Source organism: Marmota marmota, unplaced genomic scaffold (genome assembly GCF_001458135.2).
Source record: "Marmota marmota marmota unplaced genomic scaffold, marMar, whole genome shotgun sequence".
Classification (NCBI taxonomy): domain Eukaryota; kingdom Metazoa; phylum Chordata; class Mammalia; order Rodentia; family Sciuridae; genus Marmota; species Marmota marmota.
Window position 1 is genome coordinate 28350071 of NW_026000082.1, and position 27258 is coordinate 28377328.

Sequence of the window (27258 nt, forward strand, 5' to 3'; positions counted from 1 at the left end):
CATGATGGGATTAATTGAGTGGTAACTGAAGGCAGGTGCGCTGTGGCTGGAGGAGGTGGAGAATTGGGGCCATGGCTTTAGTATATATATTTGTATGGGGCAAGTATAGTCTCTCTCTCAGCTTTCTGATCATCATGTGAGCTGCCTCCCTCTGCCACTCTTCCACCATTAAGTCCTGCTTCACCGTGAGCCCTGAGGAATGGAGCCAGCTGTCTATGGACTGAGATCTCTGAACCCAAGAACCCTTGAATAAACTTTTCCTCCTCTACAATTGTTCTGGGTAGGTCTTCTAGTCACAATAGCGAAAAAGCTGGCTAAAACAGCAATAAACCTATCTCATGTACTGTAACTATACTTAAATAACTATGTTTAAATAACTATATTTTTCAATGCAAAACAATTAGTGAAAAATGCCATCTTTTCCATTTTTATGAAACCCTTTCATATCTGGTTTAATATAAACAGCTCAAACTGGGTGTGGTGATACTTACATGTAATTCCAGTGACTTGAGAGGCTGAGGCTCTGAGGATTGCAAATCTGAGGCCAGTCTGGGCAAAGTAGCAAGAGCCCGTCTCAAAAGAAAAAATAAAAAGGGTTATAGAGGCTGGGGTTGTGGCTCAGTGGTAGGTAGAGCACTTGCCTGGCATGTGTGAGGGCCTGGGTTTGATCCCCAGCACTGCATATAAATAAATAAATAAAATAAAGATCCATTGACAATTAAAAAAAAATTTTTAAAGGGAGGGGGGAGTGGAGCCAGGCACAGTGGTGCATGCCTGTAATCCCAGCAGCTTGGGTGGCTGAAGCCAGAGAATCAGGAGTTCAAAACCCAGCCTCAGCAAAAAGCAAGGCACTAAGCAACTCAGTAAAACCCTGTCTCCAAATAAAAAATACAAAATAAGGCTGGGGATGTAGCTCAGTGGTCAAGTGCCCCCAAGTGCCTCTGAGTTCAATCCCCAGTACCCCCACACACAAAAAAAGGGGGGATTGTAGATGTAGCTCAGTGGTAGAACATTCTTGAGTTCGATCCTCAGATGACAAGACAAAAAAAAAAAAAAGCAAAGCAAGCAGCTAGATTCTTCTATCAATTTAGCATTCAATTTATTGCAAATATGCTGTTTTGGTTGAAGGCTATGAAGAAAACCTGGCCTCACACAGGTAGGTTATTAGAAAAGAGGAATATTTCAAAAGCCTTTTGACATTATATCAATCATCAACAAATCATAATTTCTTTTTTTTTTTTTTTGAGGTGTTAGGGATTAAACCCAGAACCTCATGCATGCTAGGCAAGTGCTCTGCCACTGAACTATACCCACAAGCCCCCAAAAGGTTAATTTCAATATAGAATATGAAGCCCATATTGATGATTTTTTTTGTATTCTATTGTATTAAAATTCATTGCATTATCTTGTGCCTTGAATGGCTATTTTACCCATAAATAATTTTGTAACATCATGCGTTGGTCATTTAGAAAATATTGGTTTAGGACAGGGGATGTAGCTCAGTGGTAGAATACAGCACTTGCCTATTATAACGTGGAAGATCCTAGGCTCAATCCCCAGCACCACACACACACACACACACACAGAGTTGGTTCACTAAATTATGCCAATCTCCCAGATGTTGACATTTTTCATTATAAAATATTTTTAAAACACATTCGTTGATGTTACCACCAATCTCATCATAAAATTCTTCAGTACTGCAAAGTTGTCAAGCTCATGATGGCAAAAACAAGTTTTCCAAAATTCTTAATTTCACATGAAAGCTTAGATTTTACTGGCAAAAAATACCATCAGTTGTTTTGTTAAAGAAATTGTCTCATGTCATTTAGCTTTGAGAAAATGTTTACCAAATATCCAAGTCTACATAGCCATGGTTTGTCTGTCAGTCATTCTTTCCAGAACAAATGATGTTCCATGAAAAAAGCTGCTAGCGTTACTTCCAGAACTAGATCCAACTCCACAAGGGCATTTCCTTGAAGTAATCATCATGTTTGGCCAAGCAATAGAAGTGTTCTATGTCTATATCCCATTTAGTCACACAGAATATTAAAAAGTCATGCATTTTCAGATTGAGATTTAATAAAATTAAGAATTTTTACTGCTGTATCAGGAACATTTGTTTTACTGTGACTGTGTAGTGGAAAAGAGCACAATGAGTACAGGATCAGGTTGGGCTGTTGTGCTAAGGTCAGCAGATTAACCCACCATTGATTTGCACCATCAATGCAAAAGTCAACACAGTTAAAAAGGCAAAAAAAATGAATGTAAAATGGAATGGCTGCTAAGAAAAATGGTATGATGATGCCTCAGGAAAATTAAAAATAGGCACTCACGCAGTGGAGTGTGCCTATAATCCCAGCTACTTGGGAAGTTGAAGCAAGAGGATTGCTTGAGTCTAGGAGTCTGAGGTCAGCGTAGGCAACACAGTGAGACCTCATTTCCAAAAGAAAGAAATAGAGGGGGGAAGAAACAAGAAATAAAAATAGAAGTACCATATGATGCAACAATCCTACTTCTGGGCATATATTCAAATGAATTGAAAGCAGGAGGAAGATCTCAGAGAAATATGTGTGGTCTGGGGGAATAGCTCAGTGGTAAAGTACTTTCCTAGTAAGTGTGATGCCCTAGGTTCAATCCCCTACACCATAAAAAAGAAAAAGAAAAAAAAATTGCACACCCATGCTCATAGTAATGTTATTCACAATAACCCAGCAACCCAAATGTCCATCAATAGACAAACAAACAAAGAAAATGTAATATATGCCTACAATGCAATATTATTCAACTTTAAAAAGGAAGGAAATTCTGACACATTAAAATACAGACAAAACTTGGGGACATTATGCTACGTGAAATAAGCCACTCATGAAAACACTATATGATTCCACTTAAATGTGGTATATAAAACAATAAAGTTTATAGAAAGAGAAAGTGGAATTTTTGTTGACAAGGGCTTAGAGAGGGGGGAAATGGGGAGTTCCTTAATGGGCATTGACTTTCAGTTTTTCAAGATGGAAAAAATTTGCCAGGTGTGGTGGCCCACACCTGTAATCCCAGCAGCTCCAGAGGCTGAGACAAATAATTTCTCCAAGATAATTTCTTCTTTACTGTTGCTTTCAAATTTTCCTCCCCCAAGTCTTTTGCCTCATTTCTAATACATTCAAAAGCAATGTGCTTGCTTTCTTATGCTTAGCACATTTGAAAGCATGCGATAAATAATTGTTTAATGAATAATTTAGAAGAATGAATTCTAGCCTTTCTGGCTCCCAACCTCTGACAAGAGTGCTAACAAGCTATAAAAATTACAAAAATATGGGGAGTTGTAGAAAGGAGGATAACAGCTCTTCTTTGCTGTTTATTCACTAAACTAGTAATTCCCAAACTTTGTATGCTTTAGAAAGTCTCATTTAAAATGGGGGTCCATGGACTGTGATCCCCAGAAGTCAGATCAGTAGTATGAAAAGAGATTCAGTTCAGGAAAAGGTTTGGGGGGTTTGTTGTTGTTATTGTTGATCAAATTCAGGGTCTTTCACATAGTAGACAAGTGCTTTAACCACAGAGCTACATCTTCAGCCCTGTGAAGGCCACATTTTTATTAAAGGCCCCCTGGTGACTGTGACTGTAGGTTGCTTCTTGAGAATCACTGCCAAAGGGACTGAGTTTAGCTACATATAGAATTTATTTTTCCTTTGCAACCACTCCCTGTGTTTCTAATTTTCATTCGGGATCTGTCTAGGGGTGGTTTCAGAGAAAGTCTGGCCCCTGGAAAGTGTGGCAATCCTTAATTTTATAATTGCTAGAGTGGAAACAATATAGATTTGGGAAATCAAACAGATATGGATTCTAATTGTTACACCTAAGTCTCAATTCATTTGTAAAACAGAGATAATAGTGTCATTCATACTTATTGTGAGGATTAACTACACTATTTATGTGAAAATATTGTGCATCGTGCTTAGTGCTGGCCAGTAAAAATTCATTTTTACCTTGTTTTTCCCCCTGAATGATATCAGAGATGCAGACATTTCCTCTAAGAACTCTAAGATATTTGAAATTTTCCTATTTAGACTTTTACCTCTTAGGGTTTCAGTCTTCAATCCCTGTTAAAATGTAAATAGCCCTGATATTAGTAGCAACATGCTCTCCTGTTATTTATAGCTTAGTCAAGTGTGGTTCGTTAATTGTTTTGAGAGGGTAAAGGCAGAAGGAAGTCTTGTGGGTGCCTTGATGGGAAAGGAAGGAGGGGAGAGGCTGAGGGAGAGAAAGTTGTGTTAGTCAGCTTTGTGACAATGTGACCAAAATACATAACAAGCACAACTTGGAGGGGTCCAGCACTTGCCTAGCATGCTGGAGGCCCTGGATTTAATCCCCAGCACCACAAAAAGCAAACAAACAATAAAAAATCTTAGAGGAAGGAAATTTTATTTCGGATCATGATTTCAGAGACTCATGGTTGGTTGACTCCCTTGCTCTGTCCCAAGGTGAGGCAGAACATCATGGGGAAAGGGTGTCATGAAGGGAAACTGCTTATCTCATGGTTATAGGCAAGCAAAGAGAGAAGGGTGCAGGAGCCACAGGAAAGTTGAACCCTTCCAGGGCTCCTCCCCAGTGACCCACCTCCTCCAGCCATGCCCCAGCTGCCCACAGATACCTCCTAGTCAGTCCATTTAAACTGGAATGAGTCATTAGGTTACAGTTCTCATAATCTAATCATTTCACCTCTGCACATTCCTGTAGTAACACAGGAGTTTTTTTGGGGGGACACCTCATATTCAAACCATAAGGGCAAAGAGGAAAATTCAAAGGCACTTGAGAAGAAACTTTCCCCAATATTTATGGTCATATGGAGCCAGGAGCCTACTGTGGACAGAGATTTTTAGACTATGTTCCTATTTGCCATGAAAGAAACTTCAAGGAGTTTCTAACACAAAGGAATTTTACCTCATCTGTTGGGGGGAAGGATGTTCTTAGTGTGTAAATATGCTGAATGTTTTTTTTTGTTTGTTTGTTTGTTTGTTTTAGTTGTAGATCAACAAATACCTTTATTTTGTTTGTTTATTTTTATGTGGTGCTGAGGATCAAACCCAGAGTCCTGCACAGGCTAGGCAAGTGCTCTACCCAATATGCTGAAATTTTTAATAAAAATTTTTCTAAGAGAAAGTCTTTCTCTGGGAAAATATCTTGATAATCCTCTTGTAGCAGCAGATAAAACCCTAAGGGCATAAATATGAATGGATAAACCAACCATTTCAAGCAAGTTAAGGAATATGGCTTTGCTCCTGAGAAGGAGGGGAAAGAAAAGAGGGATACGACAAAGAAAGATGTCAATGGAATGAAGTTGGGAACTCTGGAATGATAGGGGCTGGTATAAATTCCTTAGCAGTGGGGATTTAGATGACATGAGAAAGGAATGTCTGGTGTTCACATTGAAATGTTGGTAGTAATGTAAGGGAGGTAGCAGTTAATAGCCACTAAAGTTTTGGTTTTCTGGGTTTTCTATCTGTCTCTCACTCTTAAAATGCTTGCAATTCAGTTTTGGCAGACTACTGGTTGGTTCCCCAAGATCCAGCCTCTTCTTTAATAGTTATAAAAATTTTAGATGATCAGAGTTCCCTAGAAAAGACCATATTTGCCAGGCTCTCTTGCAGTTAGTTGTGGCCTTGTGACTAGGTTTGAGCCAATGGAAAATGAGCAGAATGAATGAACTTCATTGTTGTCTTTAGAAGGAAAGAGTATACCCTCTCCTTCCCACTGATGTGGATGTGATTTTTGACGGTAGGCTCTAGAGTACCATATAAGCCATGTAACAGTAGCTGTGGAAGTTATTTGTTAAGGAAGACAGAACTATAAGATAAAACTTGTGAAGTAAATTTCTCTACCATGCATGGACTCTGTCGTCTATACCTTTTTGAGAAAAAGAACAATTTCTCTTCCTCCTTCTCTTCCTCCCTCTCCTCCTCCCCCATTCTCCTCCTTTTCCTCTTTTTAAAATTTGAAATGGGGTTGCTGGGGTTGTGGCTCAGTGGTAGAATATTTGCCTAGCATTTATGAGGCACTATATATATATATATATATATATATAAAATAAAGGTCTATTGACAACTAAAAATTTTTTTAAAAAACTTGAGATGGGGTCTCACCATATTGCCCACAGAGCATTGATCAAAAACTCCTGGGTTCCAGTGATCCTCGCTCCTCAGCCTCTGGAGTAGCTGGGACTATAGGTATGTGCCACCATGCCTGGCTATATTTTAATCTGTTGTTTTTGTTGTTTCTTTTTATTATGGCAATCAAACTCATGTTTTAAATTAATATATCAGAAAACACATTGCTTTTTCTCTTGGGCAGAACTTTAAACACATTTATTCTTTCATTATAAAAATAACCTAGGGCTGGGGTTGCGGTTCAGTGATAGAACACTTGCCTAGCATGTGTGAGGCACTGAGTTTGATTCTCAGCACTGCATATAAATAAATAAATAAATAAATAAATAAATAAATAGATAATAAAGGTCCATTGACAACTAAAAAATAAAAAAAATTAATTGGTCATGGTGATGCATCCCTGAAATCCCAGTAATTTGAAAGGCTGAAGTATGCAAGTTCAAAGCCAGCCTCAGCAACTTAATGAGACTCTAAGCAACTTAGCAAGACCCTATCTCAAAACAAAAAGGGATGGGGATGTGGCTCAGTGATTAAGTACCAGGTTAAATCCCTGGGTACCAAATAAATAAATACATGATTAAATAAATAAAAATACCTTGAAGTTATGATTAGTACTGTTGGTATGATGTGATGAGAACAGTCTTTTGTTTCTGTGGTCTTCCTCCCAAAAGTCCATAACTCCAGTCTGATCATGAGAAAAACATCAGATACATCCTAATTGAGATATATCCTGCAAAGACTTATCCAGTACTCCTCAATACTATCAAAGCCATCAAAAAGAAGAAAATCTGAGGAACTAAGAACCTAAGGAGATATGACAACCAAATGTGATATGATATCTTAGAACAGAAAAAGGACCTTCTGAAAAACTAAGGAAGTCTGAATAAAGTATGTAGTTTCCTTAATAATAAATCAATATTGTCTCATTAATTGTAACAAAAGAAGTTAATAATAGGAGGAACTGGCTTCTTAGCTTTCTTTCTTGCTAAGGAATATTTTACATACCCCAAGAAAATGAAAAAAATATCCTAGTATTTTCTAGTTTCTTTGTATGTTAACATCTATACCAACTTGCCAGGCATTGCATTTGTTACTGAAGATTCAAGGATGAGCAGGACAGAGGGCCCATTTCTTGCTCTCCTGGAGCTTACATTGTAGTAGGATATATTATTAGCCTATTTTCTGTTGCTAAAACAAAATACCTTAGACTGGATACTTTATAAAGAAAAGAGGGTTATTTCAGTCACAGTTCTGGAGATTCAAGGGTATGGTGCAAGCATTTGCCTAACTCTGGTGATGATCTTTGGCTATATCACAATAGCAGGAGCAAGTATGGAAGAGACCACAGGGTGAGACAGGAAGACAGATTCAGAGGCCAGATTTGCTCTCTTTACAATAACCCACTCTCACAGGAACTAAATGGGCTCTCAGGAGTAACTACACTGATCCCTTCTGAGGATCACCCCCCAATGACCTAAGGAAGTTCCCACTAGGCCCCACCCCTTAAGGGTTCCACCATTTCCCAACACTGACACCTAGGGGACCAAGCTTCCAGGACATGAAACTTTGGGGGACATTCTCAGACCTCATCTATACCACTATATGGGGTAACATATAAAAACTAATATACCAATGAATAAAATGATAAAGTAGATAAATGCCATAAAGGAAAACAAAACATTATTAACTGCCTTATATATTTACAATTTGTTTCTTCCTCCCAAGAAAGTATTCTCCTCATTCCAATGTAGTTGGCACTTAGCCTCAGGAAAGCAAAAAAAAAAAAAAAAATAAAGGGGGGTGAGGGTTGGGTGGAGGGAGAAGGTAATAAAAGGGTCCAGCAGCTTTTGGTACACTTACATCCCTTTCTCTCCCTTTTAAGTGGCCTGTGTATTATGTCCATTGTTGTATTTCTTAGTGGAGGTTCCTTTTTTTAAATTTTTTAGTTGTAGGTGAACACAATATATTTTATTTTTATGTGTTGCTGAGGATGGAACCCAGTGCCTCATGCATGCTAGACAAGTGCTCTGCCTCTGAGCCACAACCCCAGCTCTGTGTGTAATCTTTTGACCACGTCTTTGCTATTGTTCCCTTAACATTCCATTTAGGAGCTTGAGGACTTTGGTACTAAGCCAAGTTAATTTGCATTCAGCAAAGATAAGGGTGAAGTAAGGCCTGGATTGGCTCAAAAGGGATATCTGTTGTACTTTCAAGTACAATTGCAGTAATGTGGTTAGAACAAGAGCTGTATTTCAAGGTATTGAAACTCATGTTTCTTTATTCTGTGTGTGTGCTGGGGGACAGGGTCGGCTACTGGGGACTGAATCAGGGGCCCTCTACCACTGAGCTACATCCCTCAATCCTTTTATATTTTGAGACAGGGTCTCACTCAGTTACTGAGGTTGGTTTTGAACTTGTGATACTACTGCCTCAGCCTCCTGGGATTGTTAGATGTGAGCACTTCTTAATACAAAGCTTCTTAGGAGTTTTTTTTTTAAGTTTGTTTCTATTTCCTGAAATACATTTTTTTTTTTGTCTTTGTTATTTTCCCCCCTTTTAGGAAAAAAACAAAACAAAACTGATTTCAGACATCTGGAATTAGGCAATTCCTTGAGAATTTTGAGAAGAGAAACACTGTGCAAGGCAATTTTCTTATGGAGTTGGATAAAACACTCCAATAAAAGAGGTTGGAGGTGCACATGTTTTAGAATTAAGAGGTTTTGAGCTTTTTTTTTTTTTTTTGGAATCAAGGGTTCTAGTCTTGGGAGGCTGAGGTAATCAGAAACAACAACTTTATTTTTATTTATTTTTTTTATTTTTAAACCCTAGGGAAACGGTGCTGTTGGCCAAGGAGGTCCCCCCTGCGTAGGGCTGGGGCAAGTTCCGCGAGGAAGGGAAGGGCGGCCGGCTGGGGAGGGCGAGGGGGGACCGGAGGAGCCAGGGAGCTTGGTGGCGCGGTGGATTTAGTCCAGTTTTATGAATATGCTGCTCGGAGTTTCACGCCATCGACCCTTAGAGGCATCCCTTGCGTGCCCGTCTGCATCTTCTTCTACCAAATAACCCGACCAACTGTGAAAAACAGGAGCAGGCGGTCGGACTCTGCCGGGATCGCCCGCGGTTCAGCGACATCGGGTCCTGGCTCCCGGGGAGGGGGGGTGGGTCTGGAGCGCAGCAGGCACGTGGCTCGGGTCTGAACACCGCAGGCTGCGGAGGCTCGTGGGGGACGGATGGAAGGTGGACGATCGCGGGATTTGGCGGACTCGAACATTGCGAGGAAGAGCTCTCCACTTACCCCTTTGGCTTACCTCCCCTTCTCTGGTCTTTCGCCCTCCGTCCAATCAGGCTTGTTTTTGTTTAGAATCCACCCCCCTCGGGCAGCCCCAGCCCCAGCTGTCAGCCATCCACCAGGCCTGATGCATCCTGAGGTCTGGTTGGGGTGGTTCACAAAGAAGCCCCAGGGGAGGAGGAGGATGCACTTAACAGGGTCTGAGAGGGTGTGCGAGAGGGCTGGGAAGAGATGCAGGGGCCTGGGGTGGGAGACTGGAGTGCGGCTTCCCTGAATCTCCCTGGATCTCCCTCCTTGTGAGTAGTGTGCCTGGAATCAACCCCAAAGAGGATGCGCTTCGTCCATTATGGTGGGCTAGCAGAGAGGCCTTAAATGAGCCAGGATAACACTGCAGACCTCCTTCAGCGGACACAGCCATTGATATAGCCAGCCTCACAGTACTTCACATTTTCCTCATGTACTGACCGCATGTGAATTTGACAGATGAGGGAAACAGGTTCCAGATTTGTCTTTTCATTTCTTATTGGTATAAACTCCCGGAGGGGGAAGGGAACTCATTTACCGAGCACGTCAAGTTGAGATGACCTGGGGACCCATACTTCCCCCACTATCCAATTGACCGCCCCTCCCCCCGCAACAGTGCTATGAAGGAATTACTATCATCCCTGTTTACAGGTGAGGAAACTGAAACTACTAGTAAGGTAATTCATGAGAGCAACATGACTATTATGCATCTGTTCCAGGAAGGTGGGATTCAAATCCAGGCCTACAGACATTCTAAAGTGCATACTTTTTTTTTTTTAACAGACTTTATTTAATATTTATGAAACATTCATTAAGTATATGAATCCACAGGCTGAATTTAAGGGTGAAGGACATGGTCCCTGCCTTCAAAGAATTCACAGCCTTGTGGAGGAAACACACCAGGGTGGGGACAATTGAAACCCAATAGAGAGTGATTAAATACAATGAGGAACCAAGAGCCTGGCATTTGCCAGCCCCAAAGAGCAAATGATGGATCTTGCCCGAGGAAGTATGGAAGGTGGACATTAATTAACCAATGTCCACTTTATTTGTGGTCACATAGAGTACAGAGAGACAGAAGAGTGACAACTTGAATTTTGGGTGGGCACTCAACTTGGTATGTATTATCTCATTTAACCCTCAGAGCCTCGATCCTGCGTTTCTAGGCATGCTGCCTCCTGTGTTGTAGGCCCCTGAGTGGCTTTGTTCATGGAGCCTTAGGCATGTTCCACCAAGATGCCAAATGCCTTCAGCAGTGAAACTAAACCTGGAGATAAAGCCCTACTCTGGTCCTGAGGGGAGGCAGGTGAGGCAAAGGCTGACACACTGCAGTCCTAGTGAAACGGAGGGCATGGCCGGCACCCAGCCTGGCCCTCATTGTAGTGTCTCCAATGCCAGAGGCTTATCCTCTTTGTGCTCTGAAGGATTTTGAGAGTCAATCTTGCTGCCCCTAATGCCCCCTGCTTTGCATAAAATGCCTGCCCCAAATCAACAGACCTTGATGATCTTGCCTGCTTTGCCCTTCCCTTCCAGATTGTTCCCTCATGTTCTTTCAGAGGAAATATCACACAAGCTGTGCTTCCATTGTGTTCTTCCATGCTCAAGCCAGTGAGGTTATTTTTAAATCTGACCCTGTCTAACCAGCATCACCACAGAAGTAGCCCCAGTTAAGGTCTCCAGAACGTGAATGTCACAATGACAATAATAACCAGCTCTCACTGAGGATGTAGAAGCCAGGTCCTGTTAAGTTAGGTTACTTAATCTTCAAGCCACCAGAAGAGGTATAATTATCCTTATTGTTTTATAAATGAGAGAAAAGGAGCTCAGAGAGGTTCATAAACTTGTCCAGGGACCAGCGGCCTGAGACAGGACTGGGATGGGAACCTGAATAGGTTTCATTCATAGTCAACCTGTGCTGACTCAGTGTCTGAGAATGAAATAGGAAATATCAACACATATTTTGATGAGACATTTACAGTTCACTTTCCGAATCTGTAGCTGCTGAGACTTGGCAAACACTCAACACCCTTAAAGGGAGTTTAACTGATACTAGCAAAAATATAAAACAGGTAAGTCTATCCTTGGCCATGCTAGGGGTTTGATTAAGGAGAAAACTTAGGTTTTGCCCTTTCATAACATATGATTAAAAAAACAATTTTATGCTGGGCACGGTGGCACATGCCTATAATCCCAGTGGCTTGGGAGGCTGAGACTGGAGGATCCTGAGTTCAAAGCCAGCCTCAGTAACGGTGAGGTGTTAAGCAACTCAGTGAGACCCTGTATCTAAATAAAATACAAAATATGGCTGAGGATGTGCCTCTGAGTTCAATCCCTAGTACCAAAAACAAAACAAAACAAACCCACCAATTTTATGTTGAAATAATTTATTTTAGATTAATGTAATGACTAAAGGCAACATTGTACTGTTAGATTTATAAATCTTCAATAACACATTCATGTAAATAATTTTTACATTTCTCCATTTAATTAGTTAGATACATTATTTAGTTTACCTCAAATTGACCAGTGTAAACTGGATGCAGTGACACATGACTATAATACCAGCTACGCCAGAGGCAGAGGCAGGAGGATTGCAAGTTCAAGTCCAGCCTCAGTAAGATCCTAAGCAAGATCCTAAGCAACTTAGTGAGACCCTGTCTCAGACAAAAAAGGGGGGGATGATGGGGATGTAGCTCAGTGGTAAAGCGCCCCTTAGTTCAATCCCCAGTACCAACAAAACAAAACAAAAATAGAGCAAGCACCAGGCACAGAGGCACATGCTGTAATCTCAGCTACTCCAGAGGCTGAGGCAGGAGGATTGAAATTTTGAAGCCAGTCTCAGCAATTTAGTGAGATCCTCAGCAACTTAGCAAGACACTGTCTCAAAATTAAAAAGAACTGGGGATATGGCTTAATGGTAAACCACCCCTAGATTCAATTCTGAGTACCAAATAAATGAGACATTCATAACTTGGGATTCTTACTTTTTTGCTTGGTTATGAATTCTTGTATTTTATGTTTTTTTAAAAAATCTACTTAGGGCTGGGATTGTGGCTCAGTGGTATATGCTTACCTAACACGTGTGAAGTACTGGGTTTGATCCTCAGTACCACATATAAATAAATAAAATAAAAGGTATTGTGTCCACCTACAACTAAAAAATTTTTTTTAAATTTATATTTATAACATGTTTCTATTTAGTGACTTAAAAGATTTTGTTTCTAAGAGAAACATTTTGGGCTGCTATTTGTATGCACTTTTCAAGTAACATTAGTGAGCCCAGGTAATCTTTACTTCTCTCTAAATGAAGATGCCCAACTGTAATTAGTTGTCTCTATTAGCAGGATAACTTAATGTTTAAAGGTCTGCATAAGGACTCCTACAGGTGTAAATCCTAGTTCCACCACTTAGTAATTGTGTGTCTCTGGCTAACTTAAATTCTCATTACTTCAGTTTCCTTATAAAAAAGGAGGAGGAACGTGAAAAAAAAAAGTCAACATTTATGGGGTTGTGAAAATTAAATGAGCTAATGCACATAAGATCCATTTTAGAAAATCTAGAAATTTTAGAAAATTTGAAACCCAGAAATCACACAGCCCTCAGTAACCCAATGTATAGCAGCTAATCCCAATGGTGCTTTTATACAAATTAGAAAAGATGACTTGTCCTCAAAGTTGTCTTAAGGACATCAGGTGTAAACCAGGATTGTCCTGTGCAAAACAGGATATTTGGTCATCTTGCTTATGGAGGACAACATGGGATGTTTTCAATTTGAAGTGATTACTGATCATGCTGAGATGACAAATTTATTTTAAAAAATTCTTTCTGTATTCAGAATTTTGACTACATTCCAGCACCAAGCAGGCACATGGAGGATATTTGTTCAATAATAATGAATTGGGAGCTGGGGTTGTGGCTCAGTGGTAGAGCGCTTGCCTAGCATGTGTGAGGCACTGGGTTCAATCCCTAACACCACATTAAAAAAAAAAAAACTTAATAAACAAAATAAAGGTATTGTGTCCATCTACAGCTACAAAATAAAAAAAAAAATAATGAATAGGTGGGGGAAGACTGAGAGAGAGAATGACTTTGCTAAATTATTTTCCAAAAGCTATGCCAGTATTGGCTAATTTCAATTTTTGTTAATTTAAATGAAAAATTATTCCTTTTAATTTACACTTTTGTAATGATCAGTGAGGATGAATATTGTCCGTGTTTGTTCATGTATTTTGGTTATTGGGATCTTGATTTTTTTTTAAATACTAGGGATTGAACCCAAGGGCACTTAACTACTGAACCACACCCACCAGCCTTTTATGTTTTGAGATAAAGTTTTGCTGAATTGCTGAATGTGTGCCACCATGCCCAGCAATGATTTTTGTAATAAAATAAACAAATTCTTTATATATTAAGGATATCAACTACTAATTATAATTTTCTTTGCAAATATATCTTCAGTTTGTTTCATCTGTGTTATTGTTTTGGTCCCCCTGCCCCACCCATGTAGAGATTTCTAATCATGCAAAAAAATTTATTTCTATTTTGCTTTGTAATTTATTCTCTCATATTAAATCTAAGAAATTCCTATACCTGACAGATCTGATATTCACTTCTATTTTTCTTTTTGTGGTGCTGGGGAATGAACGCAGGGCCTTGTACATACGAGGCAAGCACTCTACCGACTGAGCTGTATCCCCAGCCCTTCACTTCTATTTTCTTCTTGTTCTTTCTGTCTGAATTTCTTTTGAAACTAGGCATATGTCTTTAATCCATCTGGATTTGATTGTATATGTATATAAATATCTATATGTAAATATGCTTGTATTTATGTATAATATATATTTTGTAAACTTGTTATTCTAATACCTTTTGTTAAATATTTGTTTCCTTTCTCATTGATTTCTGATGTGCTCTTATGGTAAAAATACATATATATTGGCTGTGTCTCTGAGCTATCTTCCTCCATTTGGTTCTTTATACTCCAGCTTTTTTTGACCCTTAAAAATCAATCTAAGTCGTAAGTTTAGGGGAATTTCAAGAGTGGCAAATGCCTTCAATATGAAATTAACTGTGTGGAAAAATCATGAAGGACCTTTACAAAGCACTGTTAAGAGGTGATAGAAATCAGGTCACTCATCATGGTCACTTCAGGTGAAGACCAAGGAAGTCCTCTCTTTGCCCCTCATCCCCATAAGGAAATGTACAGATAGATAAAGAAGTAGTTAAATAAATGACTACAAACACAGCATGTTATCCCTAAATAAAAGCAAGCAATAACGGAGTAAGACACTGCTGTTAACCCAGTGTTCCTATTATTGAGAGAGGTGATCTAGATACTGATCTAGATGCTGCAAAAATTGGCCCTGCATTGAAATCAACCCTTCAGGAAAGCTATTTGCTTGGAGACTCAATAACAATGGAGTAATGGAGGGTGTGCAGCTAGCTGCTTTCCAAGAAGATGGAGGAAGTGGCATGGCCACTGAGACACCTAGTGGTGAAGATTTTCTCCACACCATTAGAGTTTGCCAGTTGGGCCCAACCAGGAACCACTTTCTTTTGGGGTAGAGGGCTGAATTTGGGGAGCTTAGATGCCTTCCTTTCAGCTCCCTTTTTCTTTCTTTTTTTTTAATGAGATCACTCTTATCCTAATGAAATGTCTAATTTTTGGAATTTCATTTAGAGCATTTTTCTTCTTTTTTTTTTTTTTTGAGAGTGAGAGAGAATTTTAATATTTTATTTTTATTTTTTAGTTTTTGCAGACACACATCTTTGTATGTGGTGCTGAGGATCGAACCCGGGCCGCACGCATGCCAGATGGGCACACTACCACTTGAGCCACATCCCCAGCCCCTCAGCTCCCTTTTTTCTGTCCCCAGACAAAATAATGTCAAGTCTCTGTTGTGTGAATGAAACTACAGAGTCAAGGGCTGAGAGATCTGGAAAATGAATAGTCTCAGAAAAATGGAAGAGAGAACACATGCTCACCAACACCAGGGTTTCTCAAGCCCTGGGGTATAGTTGAAGATGTAAATTTAGTCAATTCAATTAATATCCATTAGGGAGCAGCAATGTGTTTCATCAAGCGTATTATCTCCATCCCCTATCCTTCTAGGTCTCATAAAAACTCAAACCAGAAGATAATTATAACTTTCATTTATTGTAATTATAGTGTTTGAATTGTATGTTCACCCACATTCAGAGTACCACAAGGTGAAGATTGTTCTACATGCCATTCAAGCATGATAATTCACCACCCATTTGAACTACAGAGTTGTGTTTAATATCTGAAATTAATCACTTAAATCTGGGGACATCCTTCAATGGTTGAAAAACAGAAAGATTAATGAGTTCACTCATTCATTCATTCAAACACACGTGGAGTATCTCAGCACTGGGCGCTGGGGATTTGATAGTTAAAAGAGAACCTGTCATGGCCCTCAGCATCTGTTTCAAGTAAACAATTTAGTAAGTCTCCACAGCAAAGTGCGATGAGTGCTATGAGAATCTAAGTACAGGATGTTAATCAAATGAAGCAACTTGATCCTTGGGTTCACAGAAGGTCTCTAGACAAGGTCAAGCATAAGTAAGTCCTGAAAGATGGATAAGAGCTAACCAAAAACCAGGAATACAGTGGCCAGGGAGAGATTATTTCAGGTGAGTGCATGATAAGTTAAAAGAACTAAAAGGCAGGCAGTGTGAGTAGGCAAAGAATACAAGAGGGGAAGAGAAGTTTCCAGAGGTGGTCAGGGTATGAAAAGACATCACAGAAGACTGTATTTTCTCTTAAGGACTTTTTTCTTTAAGTGGTGGGATCTCATTATGTTGCCTAGGCTGGCCTCAAACTCTTGACTTCAAGCTACCCTCCTGCCTCTAAGTAGCTAAGACCCAGAGAGTGCCACTGTGTCCAGTTAGTGAGGAGTTTGGAAGAGTGGAAGCATCAGATTCACTGTTTGAAATGATAATTTTGGTTCCTGCCTGGAGAATAGAAAGAGGACAGCAATTGCAAAGACCAGTTTTTGCAGGAGCCTAGCTAAGAAATTGTCACCAAGTTATCCTGGATTACAGTGTAGGTGATTTTTTTCATCTGTAAAATGGGGGAAACAGTATCATCTCAGAGTTATAATGAGAATTCAATATTAAGTAATTACTATAGTGTCTGGCATAAAGTAAATGATCAATTAGTTTGGGCTATTGTTATGATACTGGCTATTTTATTTAAGGCTGTTCTTTCCTTCCTTCCTTCTGACCTTCCTTCCTTCCCTCCTTTTCAGTACTGGAGATGGAACCCAGGGTATTGTATATGCTAGGCAAGCACTCTACCACTGAGTTGTATCCTCAACCCCCAGATGTTTCTTGTCATATTAAAGAATTATCCTTTCAACATACTCAAACTTTCAACAATAGGGATGGAGCGAGTGTGATATTTTATTCTAGAAATATAGCCATTACTTGAATCTTTTATAATTAACATGTACATAATGTAGTACTTGTGTGTGTGTATGTATGTATATATGTATGTCTATATCTATCTATCTATCTATCTATCTATCTATCTATCTATCTATCTCTGAGGCCAGTCGCAGTGGCTCAGGCTTATAATCCCAGTGCCTCAGGAGGCAGGAGGATTGTTGAGTCCAAAGCCAGCCCTGTCACTTACCAAGGCTCTAAGCCTTTTTTTTTTTTTTTTTTTGGTGGTGATAGGATACTGGGGATTGAACTCAGGGGCATTCAACCACTGAGCCACATCCCCAACCCCTTTTTGTAATTTATTTAGAGACAAGGTCTCACTGAGTTGTTTAACTCCTTGCTTTTTCTGGGGCTGGATTTGAATTCCTGATCATCCTGCCTAAGCTTCCTGAGCCTCTGGGATTACAGGCATGCACCTGGCTTGGCCCTAAGCAATTTAGCAAGACCCCTGTCTCAAAAATAAAAAATAAAAAAGGGCTGGCGATGGGACTCAGTGGTTAAGTGCCCCTGGGTTCAATCCCTGGTACCAACCAAAAAACAGAAAACATTAATAACTGAACCCAGCCATCAACATGCAGAATAAAAGAGCAAGAACTATAGCAGAGTGGAAATTTATAAAAGAGCTGGAAATTTAAAGAGCTCTGCATTCAAACCCCAGCTTCTTTCATTGTCTGTGTAATACTGTGAAAATTATTTAGTTTCTGTAAGCCCTGGTTTCCTAATCTATAAAATAGGATTACCTAAGGTTGGGGATGTAAATTAGTGGCAGAACTGAATAGTACCTAGTTCATAGGATTGTTGTTAAGGGTTAAGATAATGTTAAGTGATGTAGTGCCTGATAAAAAGTAAGTGGTCCCTAACTGGCAGCAATTCCCATTACGTGGACTGAAGAAAATCAGCACATATTTATATCCAGATTATCCAGATGTGGTTGACATAATCTGATTTTTTTTCATTACTGGGGACTGCCCCAAGGGGTCTACCTACCATTGAACTATACACCCTCAACCTGACTTTTTTTTTTTTTTTCAATAGACAGCGGTTCACTAAGTTGTTAAGGCTGGCCTCAAATTTGTGATCCTTTTGCCACAGCCTCCCAAGTAGCTATATAATCAGAACATTTTAAATTTAAATTTTATTTATCTATGTATTCATTTGGTATGAGTGATTAAACCCAGGAGCACTTTACCACTGAGCTACATCCCTAGCCTTTTTTTTTTTTTGAGACAGGGTCTCTCTAAATTATGAGAATCTCACTAAGTTGCTGAGGCTGGTCTCAACTTGTGATCCTCCTGTCTCAGCACCCCGAGTCATTGGAATTACAGGCACACCATTATGCCCAGCTATGTGAACATTTTTGAAAAAAACTGTTAAGAAAAATTTCGTGGTTTTATTACATCTGGAAGTATTGAAACGTCTTAACAACTCAATATCTGGGTGGTAAGACAGCTGCTTTCTCCGTCACTTCTTTGCATCACTAGACCAACTTGTCAGTAGATTAAATCGAAAAAAAAAGGAGAAAAAGAAAAAGAACAACCTTTTGCATATGATGATACAACACAACTTCTGTCAGATGCAACTAGTCTAGCATTCAATTATCACCCAACACCTTGGTGGCAGAAGTGCTCTCTGCCTACTCACACAGTGGCCTGCTGATTTGTGTATGATATTTGGAGTAACCTGAGGAATGTGATAATGTCTGGAAGAGGAGGGAGAAGGAAATATAGCATTAGTGCCTGTACAGGAGGAGATCACCTGACTTGTGCAGGACAAGCCTAAAACATCATTGGTGCAAACCAAAGTATCACTGATGTTCTTTCATAAGAATATCTGGTAGAGGGGCTGGGGTTGTGGCTCAGTGGTAGAGCATTTGCCTAGCACAAGTGAGGCACTGGTTTCAATCCTTAGCACCACCTAAAAATAAAATAAAGGTATTGTGTTCATCTACACCTAAAATAAATAAATAAATAAATAAAAAAATATATATATATATATATTTTTTAAAGAATAACTGGTAGGAAAAAAACCTCATGATAGAATCTTCATTGGCCTTGAGCTGGCCCACACCCATGCTCAAGATGCAGGTATCTGGGGTGGGCTGATGGGCCTACACGAGGATGCTGTGATGGATTTTCTGGAATGGAAGACTAGACAACTTCTCTACAGTGGCAGCTTTCACCTTGAACTGCTAACTTCTTTGTGTATGTGTGTGTGTGGTGCTGGGGATTGAACCCAGGGCTTGTGCAAGTGAGGCAAGCACTCTACCAACTGAGCTATGTCTCCAGCCCGAACTGCTAACTTCTAATGTAAGGCAGGAGGGGGTCAATATAATTTGCACCTATTATCAAATAATTGATAGGAATATTGAATGAACCTAGATCTAACTTGCTTCCAAATTGGCTTGTCTCCCATTCTGGCATGTCACCAGGCCTCAGTGACACGTGAGACACTGGCATGATCTAATCTGAATATATATATAATTATTAGTAGTATTGAATGACCCTAGAGAGCTCCATGTGGCCCTAAGCCACCAGAACGGAGGCACCCCAACACCCTTAATCTCCTCAGCTCTTCTGCTGAAGAATTTGGCCTTAACAATGACAAGCTGCTTTGGGAGCTTTCCCTTCCCAAACTGTGTAGTAACTTTTGATTGCACTACATCAATTATGGGAGCAGCTCCAGTCTTGTTTAATCTGAAATTTAATAAATAAATAAATATATTGATATTTTATATATATATATATATATAAAATTATATATATATATATAATTTATATATATATAATTTGTGGTGCTGGGGATTGAACCCAGGGCCTTGTGCGGGAAGGAAGGCAAGCACTCTACCAATTAAGCTATGTTCCCTAGCCCCTTAAATATATGTACTTTTAGTTGTTGATGGACCTTCATTTTACTTATGTATTTATGTGCCATGCTGAGAATCAAACTCAGCAAAATAATATTTTAAAAGAATTATTCTCCTATTCTAAATTCTCAAAAACAATTAAAAGCTTAACGAATATTGAATTCTATCAAATGCAAAAAAAAAAAATTTAATGCTAGGGATCAAACCCAGGGCCTCATGTATGTTCAGCAATTACTCTACCACTAAAGCTGTATCTGCAGCTACTTCTAATATCTTAATAATTTTTGTAATATTCAGATATCCTAGAATTCTTAAAAGACCCCTGTTTACTTGTGATGCGTCATTCTTTTACTTTAGTGTTAAATTCAAGGATAACTTTCTTTTACAAATACTACAAATTTCCTAGAATATACTAACTATACTTTTATTAATGAACTCCTTTTGTCATCTGGGCAGTAACACTCAGCTGTCTTTAAAGGTCTGTCACTTATTTGTTAATAACAATAACTAGTCTTTACTGAGCACTTAGAAAGTACTAAACACTTCTGTGGGTGTGAAACAAATGGTGAAAATATGAATCAGTCACTCTTATTATACTAATGAAATTACTTATTTTAATCAAGTCATGTTCGTGTCCTGATTTATTTGTTGTATCAATGATCATTGTGATACTTGAAAAAGAAAAAAGAAAAGAAAGTACTAAACACTTTATATAATCTTTAGGACTTCCCCAAAGCGGGTGTACTCTTAGGAAGCATGTCAGAAAAAAGGTGAAGGGTCCTGGAGGCTGAGGCAGGAAGATTGAAAGTTTGAGGTCAACCTGGATAACCTAGCGAGACCGTGTCTCCAAAAAAATTAAATAAATAAATGAATAAATAAATAAAAAGGGCTGGGGATGTAAGTGGTAGAGCACTTGCCTAGCAAGAGTGAAGCCCTGGGTTCAGTCCCCTGTACAGCAGGAAACAGAAAGTGAAGGATCTTGGGACATCACCCAGGAGACAGAACCAGAGCTTGTTCTTCACTGTTATGCTTTCATTCATTAATTCAACAATTATTAAGTTTTTCTGTTCTAGTGTGAAGTATCATTGGTACAGTCTTTAAGAACCCAGACAGGAGTCAAATGGGGGCCAAACAGGGCTGGGGATGTGGCTCAAACGGTAGCGTGCTCGCCTGGCATGCACGAGGTGCTGGGTTCGATCCTCAGCACCACATACAAATAAAATAAAGATGTTGTGTCCACTGAAAACTGAAAAATAAATATTTAAAAAACAAAACAAAACAAAACAAAAAAACAAATGGGGGCCAAACAATAGACAAGTGCAGAAACACAGAGAGACGCTGTCTCACAAAAGAAATGTAGTTGGGTGCAGTGCTACTTGGGAGGCTGGAGGAGGAGGATCATCAAGTTTGAGGCCAGCCTGGGAAACTTAGTGAAAATCTGGTGACAAGAGGGCTGGAGATGTAGCTTAGTGGTATATCACTTATCTAGAATATGGAAGGCCCTGGGTTCAATCTTTAGTACCACAATAAATAAGCAATTAGATAAAATTTTTTAAAAAGATACATACAAATTGTTAAGAAATTTTTCATGTACATCATATACCAGATGGTGTAAAAGAGAGGGAAGGCCTAGTTGAGATGTGATGATTGGCAGCAAAGACTTCTTTGAGCGATCAAGCCAAGATAGAAGGAAGAAGGGAAAGTAACTGAAAAAAGGAGTCCGGGCTACACCTCAAGCTGAGTAAACAGCAAGTACAAACAACCTAAGGCCAAAAGCCTTCAGATAGAACTGGGGATGGGAGTGGCTCCACTGCAGAGAGTTTGTAGGAGAGGCCCTGGGTTCTGTTCCATAGCACACTGCACATCAAAACATGCAGATGAAGACACTTGATAAATCTTAACTTCAAAACAGACAGAGGCTTTGTGAGCTTGGATGGGAGGGAACTACAGTTAAGACTGGGGAAGAAGGCAGAGATCAGATCAAGTCAGGCCTTGTAGATTGGGTTTGGATTCTTATCGTAAGAACAATAGAAGCACAGAAGGCCTTAAGTAGGGGAAGCAAATGACATTTGATTTTTTGTATGTGTGTGTGTGTGTTTTTACTGGAGACAATAAATGGTTGCAATAGTTTAGATAAGAGACAGGTGGGAAAGATTGGGATGTAATGGTAAACGTGAAGAGAAGTAAATGGATACAAGAAATACTTTGGAGATTGAACAGATTTTTGGATTTTATGAAATTGTTTTGAATAACTGAGTGATGGTATTTTTTATTCCAGAGGAGTTTTGGGAGAGCAGTAGGTTAGGTTAATACAATCAAGAGCTCTAGGTTGGACATACTAAATCTGATATGCCAACTGAGTGGAGATATCTAATAGGTAATTGAATGTCTGAGTTGGAAACTCAGAGGAGACACCTACTCTGGAAATATAAATTTGGATATTTTCAACATTTAGATGGTGTTTGAGTCTGTAAAGAGGTTATCTAGGCAAGGAGAAAGCATTGTTAAAGAAGGTCCAGAACTGAGCTCTGAAATACCTCAACATTTAGAGGTCCTACCAGGGAGGAGAAGAAATGATCAGTAAGGTAGGAAAAAAATTTAAGAAGTGCAGTGCCACAGAAGGCAAGTGGAGAAGTGTTTTGTGACAGAGTGCCATTGTTGTTGAATGTTGCCAAAGGGTAAAAGGAGACCAATGTAGAGAAGTGTTTATTGGGGGTGCACACCTGTAATTCCAGTGACTCTGGAGGCCGAGACAGGAGGATCACAAGTTCAAGGCCAACCTCAGCAATTTAGCAAGACTCTTGGCAAGTTAGTGAGACCTTGTCTCAAAACTTAAAAAAACGAAGGAGAAAAAAAAAAACACTTCAACAACAACAACACTACAAAATGGGATGTAGTTCAGTGGTAAAGTACCCCAGGGTTCGCTTCTCAGTACAAAAAAAAAAAAAAAAAAAAAAAAAAAAAAAAAAANATATATATATATATATATATATATATGAATGATTTGGCAAACAAGAACTGTTCATATCATTGATAACATTTTAGGCAGAATGGTGTAAAGAGATTAGGATGCATTAAAGAGGAAATGGAAGTAATGAATTAGAGACCATGCATATATACAACTTGTTTTAGAAGTCTTATTGCAAAGAGGAGCTAAGAAGTGGGAGGATAGGATAAAAGGAAGGATTTTTTTTTTTTTTTTTGTAGTGCCTGAGATGGATATCAGGATCTGACACTTGCTAGGCAAGTGCTCTACCATTATGCTGCATCCTCAGCCCTATTTATTTTTAGGATGGTAATGATCCAACAGAAGTAACCATAATACCATAAAGAAAAAACCTTGAGAAGGCTAGAGTGGGTGGAATCCATAGCACAAGGGGACAAAAAACATATCTTTCACAGTATCAGGAAGAAAAATAGAGAAATTAAGGCAAATGCAAGCAGGTTTGTGACTTTCCATTTAGATGGGAATATTCCTCTCTAATGACTCCTATTTTTGGAAGGAAATATGAGGAGAGGTTGTTATGAAGGAATAAGAGAAGAAAGTGTAGGGTTTTGAAGAGAAAGCAAGGGGAAAAAACAACTTTGGAAGTGGAAAAGTGAATTTATTAGAGAAATGCAGTAAGATTGTCAGGTAAAATCTCATGCCCTTCTGAGGTTTATGGGCAAGAATATAATGTGAAAGCTTCAGGTCTCATTAAAGATGGTGAATTGTTGGATTCAACTAGGATTCAGGTTATACCAGGTTTTATTTTATTTATTTATTTTTTTGTACAGGGGATTGAACCCAGGGATGCTTAACCACTGAGCTACATCCCCAGCCCTTTTTATTTTTTATTTTGAGATAGGGTCTCACTAAGTTGCTGAGGCTGGCTTTGAACTTGGGATCCTTTTGCCTCAGCCTGGGATTATAGACATGTGCCACCATGTTCACCATAGGTTTCATCAGTTTAATAGATAAAGAAAATAAGAATTTTATGTGTTTTTAGGCAATTATAACATGTAAAGGTAAGACATTTAATGGTTTGGAGGTTTTTAATTTATTGTTTTTGCTTTTTTTGCAGTATTAGGTGTCCAGTCAGGGGTGCTTTACTACTGAGCTTCATCCCTAATCCTTTTAAAAATTTTATATTTTTGGTCTTGGGATTATTATGCTTTACCACTGATGCTACATCCCCAGTGCCCCTTTTTTTTTTTTTTTTTTGTGATTGTGTTGCTAACTTGCTCAGGCTTCACTAAATTGCTGAGAATGGCTTTGAACTTGCGATTCTCCTGCCTCAGTCTCTCAAGTTGCTGGGATTACAGAAGTGCCCTGCCCCACCCCACTCCCCAGCGGTTTGGAGGATTTGATGAGCTCCAAATGTCATGAGGTTACTACTGTGAGTCAGAAGTAAAAAAGAAGTAGTAATAAGTGAGAGGGATGCTTGAACTATAGATTATAGATATGGTGTAGTTATTGGGAATAATAAAACTAGGAGGATGTGCAGAGGATGGGGGAGTAGAAAACTAAAACGGGATAGAAGAAAAAATTGCTAGCGGTGAGAAGATAAAGAATTGACAGAGTGCTTGGTGGGTCATCCACATGGATACTGGGTGATGAGCAGAAACAGAAAGGAAGACAAGGAGCTAACACTGAGGAAATATCTCCCAAAAGGTCAATATGTGGTAGTAACTAGGAGCAGTATCGAAAGCTATGGCTAGCCAAGAGTGGTGGCTCGTGCCTGTAATCCCAGCTGTTGGGGAAGCTGAGGCAGGAGGATCACCAAGTTCCAGGTCGGCCTGGGCAGTTGAGCAAGACTCTGTTGACCCTGTTTCAAAATAAAATTTAAAAAGGCTGTGTGTGTGTGTGTGTGTGTGTGTGTGTGTGTTTCAATTGTAGTGTGCAAGGCCCTGGGTTCAATCTCCACCACACACACACACACACACACACACACACCGCTTCTTTTTTTTTTGAACAAAGCTTACACACCCACTCCAGCCTAATGCAAACTTTTTATACAGTATTCCTATGAGTTTTCCAAGTAAAAATCAGTAATAGTTGAGTATGAAACCGGTAAATTTTCTTTAATGCTCAGCACGAGATAAGGGTAGATAGTGTGTACTGAACTTAACTTTCAAACAAAGGACATATGTCTTTTTGGGCAAGAATAGCTGACCACTCCTAAAGGTAAACAAGGAAGAAAGGAGACCTCTAATGCCTGTCTCCCAAAGAGCTGCTAAGGCCCTGGTTATTTGCTTTCACAGAAAAATTGACCTGGGATAGCCATTCAAATTTCTCACAGCAAATCACAGTGGCCTAGAGCCAACTCCTTCTACGCTCATTGGCCAGCTGGAAACTTCACCCCCCTCCATGCCTCCCGCCTCTCACCCCGGAGCCAATGGGAAAGATTTATGGTTCGTAAGGTAGTGTCATCAAGTACCGTACAGGCAATTGGCTATTGCCGCAGTCGATCGAGGCGTAGGCGGGGCTGTGGCAAGCTGGCCTATATAAGAGGAGGACAAAGGCGGCGCGCCGCCTGTGTCATCCGCCATTTTGTGCGAAGCAAGGTGGCCTCCACGTTCCCCGAGCGTCTTCTTCGTTTCTGCCTCGACCGCCCCTTGATCACAGACATGTCTCGGGATCGGTTCCGGAGTCGCGGCGGTGGCGGTGGCGGTTTCCACCGTCGCGGAGGAGGCGGTGGCCGTGGCGGTCTCCACGATTTCCGCTCTCCGCCGCCCGGCATGGGCCTCAATCAGAACCGCGGCCCCATGGGCCCAGGCCCAGGCGGCCCTAAGCCCCCGATTCCGCCGCCGCCTCCGCACCAGCAGCAGCAGCAGCAGCCGCCGCCGCAGCAGCAGCCGCCGCCACAGCAGCCGCCGCCGCATCAGCAGCCGCCACCGCCGCCGCAGGATTCGTCCAAGCCCGTGGTTCCTCAGGGGCCCGGCCCCGCTACCGGNTGAACTGAGTTGGAAGAAGTAGAAATTTGGTTTATAACAGTTTGAAAATGAGCATTAGCCAGTTATGAAGCCATTAACGTGAATGTTTTAATATTTGCAGGAATCTAGAGCCTTGGCTGAAATTGCCAAAGCTGAACTTGATGATACACCCATGAGAGGTAGACAGCTTCGGGTTCGCTTTGCCACACATGCTGCTGCCCTCTCTGTTCGTAATCTTTCACCTTATGTTTCCAATGAACTGTTGGAAGAAGCCTTTAGCCAGTTTGGTCCTATTGAAAGGGCTGTTGTAATTGTGGATGATCGTGGTAGATCTACAGGGAAAGGCATTGTTGAATTTGCTTCTAAACCAGCAGCAAGAAAAGCATTTGAAAGATGCAGTGAAGGTGTTTTCCTACTGACAACGTAAGTTGTCTCTGGTTTACTCTAGTCATTTCTTATTTGTTACAACTTACAAGGATGTTGTATTAAAAGTCTGGAACAAAGTTGAGATGAACCATTTTTGTTATTAGAACTCCTCGTCCAGTCATTGTGGAACCACTTGAACAATTAGATGATGAAGATGGTCTTCCTGAGAAACTTGCACAGAAGAATCCAATGTATCAAAAGTAAGTTGAAAAGGAAACTTGCTCTAGTAATTTTTTCCAGTTTTGCTTAAAAGATATGAAATTTGCGGGTGGGGTACTGGGGATTTGAACCCAGGGGTGCTTTTATCTCTGAGTTGTCTTCCCAGCCCTATTTTTTTGAGGCTGGGGTCTTGCTAAGTTATTTAGGGCCTTGCTAGGTTGCTGAGGCTGGCTTTTAAGTTTGGAAAGTTAGGTTTCAAAGCTGTCATTTAAATGACTGTTTTTAATGTAGGTACTTTCACATGCAATCCTGTCATGTGCTTACAGTTGCATGAAATGCGTTTTCATGGATGGAAAATACAAGCCTGGGTAAGGAATTTGGCTAGAGGAAAACATTAGGAAATGTGGAAGGCAGAATTTGTCTTCCAAATTTTGTTATTGTGTCCCTTTTTGTTTTTATTTTACATCTTAGTGTCTTACTCTTTATTAAATTGTTATAACTGACTGTTATGAGTAGGAAGAACAGAATGAGAGAATAAGGGATGCAGGAAATAGAAAGAAGGATGAGGAAGTAGTTGTTTTTTTTTTTTTTTTTTTTTAATTTTTCAGTTGTTAATAGACCTTTATATATTTATATGTCGTGCTGGGAATTGAACCCAGTGCCTCACACATGCCAGGCAAGTGCGCTACCGCTGAGCCCCAGCCCCAACCCCGGGGATGTAGTTTTTAGTCTTCGTTTTTAGCAAGTGATAGGCTAGGGAAAAGATCAAAGTTTTTTTTTTTTTTTTTTGGCAGTGCTTGGGGACCAAATCCTAGTGTACATGTTGGGCAGATGCTCTACTACCAGCTGATGCTACTTCCCTAGTCAAAGATTTTTTTTTTTTTTCGGAAGTGGAACTAAGTAATATTGCCTTTACAAATCCATCAAAAGTGGATTCATGTTTTAAAATA

General features: G+C 39.9%; 2 protein-coding genes across 3 annotated transcripts in view; both read left to right on the forward strand.

Moving 5' to 3' along the window:
* Positions 1-11275: 11275 nt before the first annotated feature.
* Positions 11276-27258, forward strand: part of LOC107141516 (splicing factor, proline- and glutamine-rich) — a 28065-nt gene continuing 12082 nt past the window's right edge. For both annotated transcript variants that reach the window (XM_048815778.1, XM_048815777.1), the window contains exons 1-3: positions 11276-11320; positions 25845-26146; positions 26254-26349. In XM_048815778.1, coding sequence (XP_048671735.1) covers positions 11285-11320; positions 25845-26146; positions 26254-26349 — 434 coding nt within the window. In that variant the 5' untranslated portion in view covers positions 11276-11284. The remainder of the gene's footprint in view (positions 11321-25844; positions 26147-26253; positions 26350-27258) is intronic.
* LOC125620436 (splicing factor, proline- and glutamine-rich-like) lies at positions 25301-25762 on the forward strand. The gene has a single exon (XM_048815779.1). It carries the CDS (start codon positions 25418-25420, stop codon positions 25745-25747), a length of 330 nt encoding a protein of 109 aa, XP_048671736.1. The 5' UTR covers positions 25301-25417; the 3' UTR covers positions 25748-25762.